This window comes from Lepisosteus platostomus, chromosome 27 (assembly GCF_059453375.1).
Source record: "Lepisosteus platostomus isolate fLepPlt1 chromosome 27, fLepPlt1.hap1, whole genome shotgun sequence".
NCBI lineage: Eukaryota > Metazoa > Chordata > Actinopteri > Semionotiformes > Lepisosteidae > Lepisosteus > Lepisosteus platostomus.
This window is the reverse complement of record NC_142637.1, coordinates 192,472-196,410: the sequence shown is the minus strand read 5'-3', so window position 1 is coordinate 196,410 and position 3,939 is coordinate 192,472. Positions and strand designations below refer to the sequence as shown.

The 3,939-nt window shown below is 48.5% G+C and overlaps 1 protein-coding gene across 1 annotated transcript; it reads right to left on the bottom strand.

The window, feature by feature from the left end:
- Nucleotides 1-543: 543 nt before the first annotated feature.
- On the bottom strand, nt 544-3,301 carry fem1a (fem-1 homolog a). Its single transcript, XM_088621762.1, has one exon. The coding sequence runs from the start codon at nt 3,138-3,140 to the stop codon at nt 1,290-1,292; it is 1,851 nt and encodes a 616-aa protein (XP_088477888.1). The 5' UTR covers nt 3,141-3,301; the 3' UTR covers nt 544-1,289.
- Nucleotides 3,302-3,939: the final 638 nt, after the last annotated feature.

Here is a 3,939-nt window from a genome sequence, read left to right as displayed (position 1 = left end):
TTTAATCCTGCCAGCACCAAATCAGGCAGGCATATCCAAAGCAGTGGCTAAGTTTTTATCCTGGTGCCACTTGTGTGCCCTTTTTTATTTTATGTATGCTGTTTACTGATTACTGGCTGCTATGGCTGAAGTAACATGTTTAAACTTTACAGCATTATGCAAACCCTCTGAACAAAATTGTTTCCAGGGTTTCCCATGTAAGGGGTATACTGCAAAAGGCCAATTTGAAAAGCAAGCTGAAAATGTATTGAAAGTCACAATGGCACAAGCACAACAAGGAAAACTCATACTAAGAAATTAAGGAACACTTAAGCCATTTATACAAGGCAATTAAAAATTAGTGTTTTGTATCTCCACGCACAATTTAAGTATAACTTCTGTTGTCCTTTCAGTACTAATTAATTTAAGCATTATTATATTATCTTTGACTGGGGATCTGTTTATGAAAAAAGAAGGATTTCGAGTAGACAGGTTTGAGAGCACAACACTCTGAGTGGCACAAGATCAGATTGCAACTTTCATGCAATAAAAATTCTGTACACCTTCTTAGGATAACTGAATTTTATTCAGGCACCTTAATTCTGTGTGCGTTGTCTTTGCTTAGGTATTAAATTAAACACAGAACAACAGTTACTGGCTGAATTTGGGACCTGATGCAAAACAACAAACTAGATCTTCAAAGTGCTTTAAATAAGGTAAAATAAACAAAAACTAACGAAAAATAAAACAATAAGACTCCAAGGTGTGGAAAATTGCTTGTCCTGCTCCCAGTTTGTAGATGTAGAATCTAACTTGCAGGGATGATTTCCTATAAGCATCAATGGAGTCCCAACAATACTAATACAATCTGCCCTGGACAGAGCAAACCGGACCTGCCAAGTCTACAAGTATCTGTACTGAATGACAGACACCGGTGTGAGCCATCAGTGATGTCTGTTGAGAGCAGATCTCACATTATCTCGATTACCGTTTTTGACTGTTTTAGTAACATTAAAAAAAAACATTAAAGCGATAAATAGTTAAAAAACAAAACAAAACTAGGCACTAGACAGACAAAATTCTGTACCCATGAGGCTGGTGGTTCCTTGCTTGAGAATACTTTCCCCAACATGCAAGCTTTTTGGCAAGTTTGTAACCCCCCCCACCCCCACCCACCAACACATTATTCTGCCACCATCTTCTTAAGCTGTAGCGCCAACTGACATACAGACACAAGAGTTAAATAGGTTATTACTTGCTAGTCCTTTTTATGCATGTTTTTCCAGAAAAGTGGAAAGCGAACAAAAGGGTTAGTGCAGCTCGATGAAGGCTTCCATTTCCTCGGGGATGAGCCCTTTGTAAGGGATTTTGTGTTTCTCAATGGCTCGGGCGGCAAGGCACTGCAGGGTGATGTGGTTGAGGGGGTGCATGGTGTTCTTGGCGGTGGCCTTCTCGTCCAGCAGCTCGTAGGCGGTCTTGCGCTGGGAGTTGGTTGCATCGAAGTGGGCGCCGGCCTCAATGAGCACGTTCATGATCTCTGGGCTTGCGTTCATGGCAGACACGTGCAGGGGGGTGTTGTTGTCATAGTCCCGCGAGTCCACATCAGCTCCACACTCGAACAGAAGCAGGGCCACCTGCATGGAGGGGAACTTGCCCACAGGGTAGCGGCCCACTGTGGTGGTGTCCTTGTCCACAGCCATGTGCAGGGGGGTGTAGCCGTTCCTAGCTCTGGGGTTGAGCTTTAGCAGCCTGTAGATGGTCTGCTTCTTTTGGTGCTCCTGCTCGGGGCTGCAGTCCACCTTCTCCAGCAGGTAAATGAGGTGCAGGATGATGGAGAGGGCCTTGGTGAACTGGGACACCTCCGGCGGGTTGTCCCGCTGGGCGATGGCTCGCTCTACCTCCCGCACGCTCTTGTTAAGGATTCCCATGAGGTCGGTGAAGGTCACCCGGGTGGCCAAGGTGCCCTTAGCACGGTCCTGCAGGACGAAGGAGAAGAGCTCGGCGAAGGACAGGAAGCTGCTCGCCGTCATTGGGCTGAGAGGGTCCAGGTTGCTCTGCTGCATGTCCAGGGCATACTTCCAAAGGTTGATGCAGCGCTCGAAGTTGCCCGAGTCAGCGTACACGGCCCCCCGGTAGCGGATGTAGTAAGAGGTGTCGGGGTGGGAGGGACCCAGAATGCGCTCGCGGATCAGCAGGGCCTGCATGCGCATCTCGTCGGGGTCAGTTATCAGGGCCTCCAGCTCCTCGCTGGTGGTCACCTCCCTGGAGTAGTCGTACGCCAGCACGAGCTGCCCTGGGTGGGGCTTGGAGATGACAACGCCCTTGTCCCCGTGCCTCATCTCCATCGCTCTCTTCCAGTACTTCATGGCTCCTAACAAGTCTCTCTTCTTGTCTACAAACGTGGCCCCCAGCAGCTCCAGCGCATCGATTCGCTCCTCGCGGGAGGAGCGCGGCTGGTGGATGAGGTACTCCACGATGTTGGTGTGTCCCGTCACGCTGGCTGCTAGGAGAGGCGTCATACCGTAGCCATCCCTCTCCATCTTGGCGTTGCACTTGAGCAGCATTTTCATAATGTCCAGGCTGCCCGACTCGGCACAGTCGTGCAAGGCGGTGTTACCCTTCACACTCTTCCGATTCACATCGGCTCCCTTCTCCAGCAGGTACTTGGCAATCTCCTTGTGCCCTTTGTAGCAGGAGATCATCAGGCAGGTGTGCCCGTGACGGTTGGCCACTTCCATGTCTGCCTTGTGCTCAATCAGATACCGGACAATCTCCAGGTGGCCATCAAAGCAGGCAGCCCTCAGAGGCGTGGAGTTAGTTAAAGTAGTGTTGTTCACAGAAGCCCCGTGTTTCAACAAACTCCTCACGACCTGTAAGTGGCCGGCCGCAGATGCTGCCCACAGGGGGGGCGCTCCTTCAATCGTTTCCCCGTCAAAATTAACAGAGCCCCCCAGCTCCACATTGGCTTTGCAGTGCTCAAGCAAGTAATCCACAACTTCCAAATGACCATACCTGGAGGCGATCAATAAAGGCGTGCCCCCTTGCGTCTTCTCCTCGGCAAGAGCTTCCAACTCTTCGGGAGTTTTGTTGCTCAGCAACTTCTGAATAAGTTTCAGCTTCCCATCTCTGGCAGCGTTAAAAACCGCCGTTTTGATATCCATATTACCGGCGTTTGGATCTTCTGTCGGCCATTTAACCCAGCGAAAGCGGTTGTCAAAATTAAAATTATAAATCTGATCTGTGCCTCTTCCTCTCGCTTACATTTTCAGCCATTTTAAGGCTGGTGACAAAATGGAGTCTTTGCTTTTTTGACAGGTCTATGTTTACCATACGCGCTCAGCATCACGAGAATTGTAGTCTTTCCGCTGCGTGAGACTAGTAGCGATTAGCGGTTAGAGCTGCTTCCATAGAAATACCATTCCCGAGATGCAATGGAAGATTAGGGTAAAACCTTTTCCTTAACGTAATCCGGGCGATTATGGTAAATGGGGTTTTTAAGGAATCACTCATCCCCTTCACTGATATAAACAGCCAAAGAACTGTAACTACATGTCCCAGCATGCCCCGTGTCCTGGGCCCCTGCGCCCCCGTCAAACAGCTGGGAAGGCTCGTGACCTTCCCATGAGCCAATCGCATCTACAGTTGTGGGGGGGCCGGAGGGGGGTTCGGATCCACCGGCCGCCAGCAGGAGTGCGCTCAACTTCTACTAAAGATATTGTTAGATCAATATAGGAAAAAGGAAATAACCCGTACCTTCGTTTGAGCCTGTAGTAACTCCAAACAGAACACATCGGGAGACGTATTTATTTATGAAATCTGTTATTTATTTGTATTTGTATCTGTTATTTATTAATATTTGTAAAATAAAACTCAGTGAGTGACATTGAAGTGCGTCCCTTGGTTTGCTGTGGGAAAGAAGGTGGTGTTTGACCTCACACAAAAAAACAACAACAGAAAGAA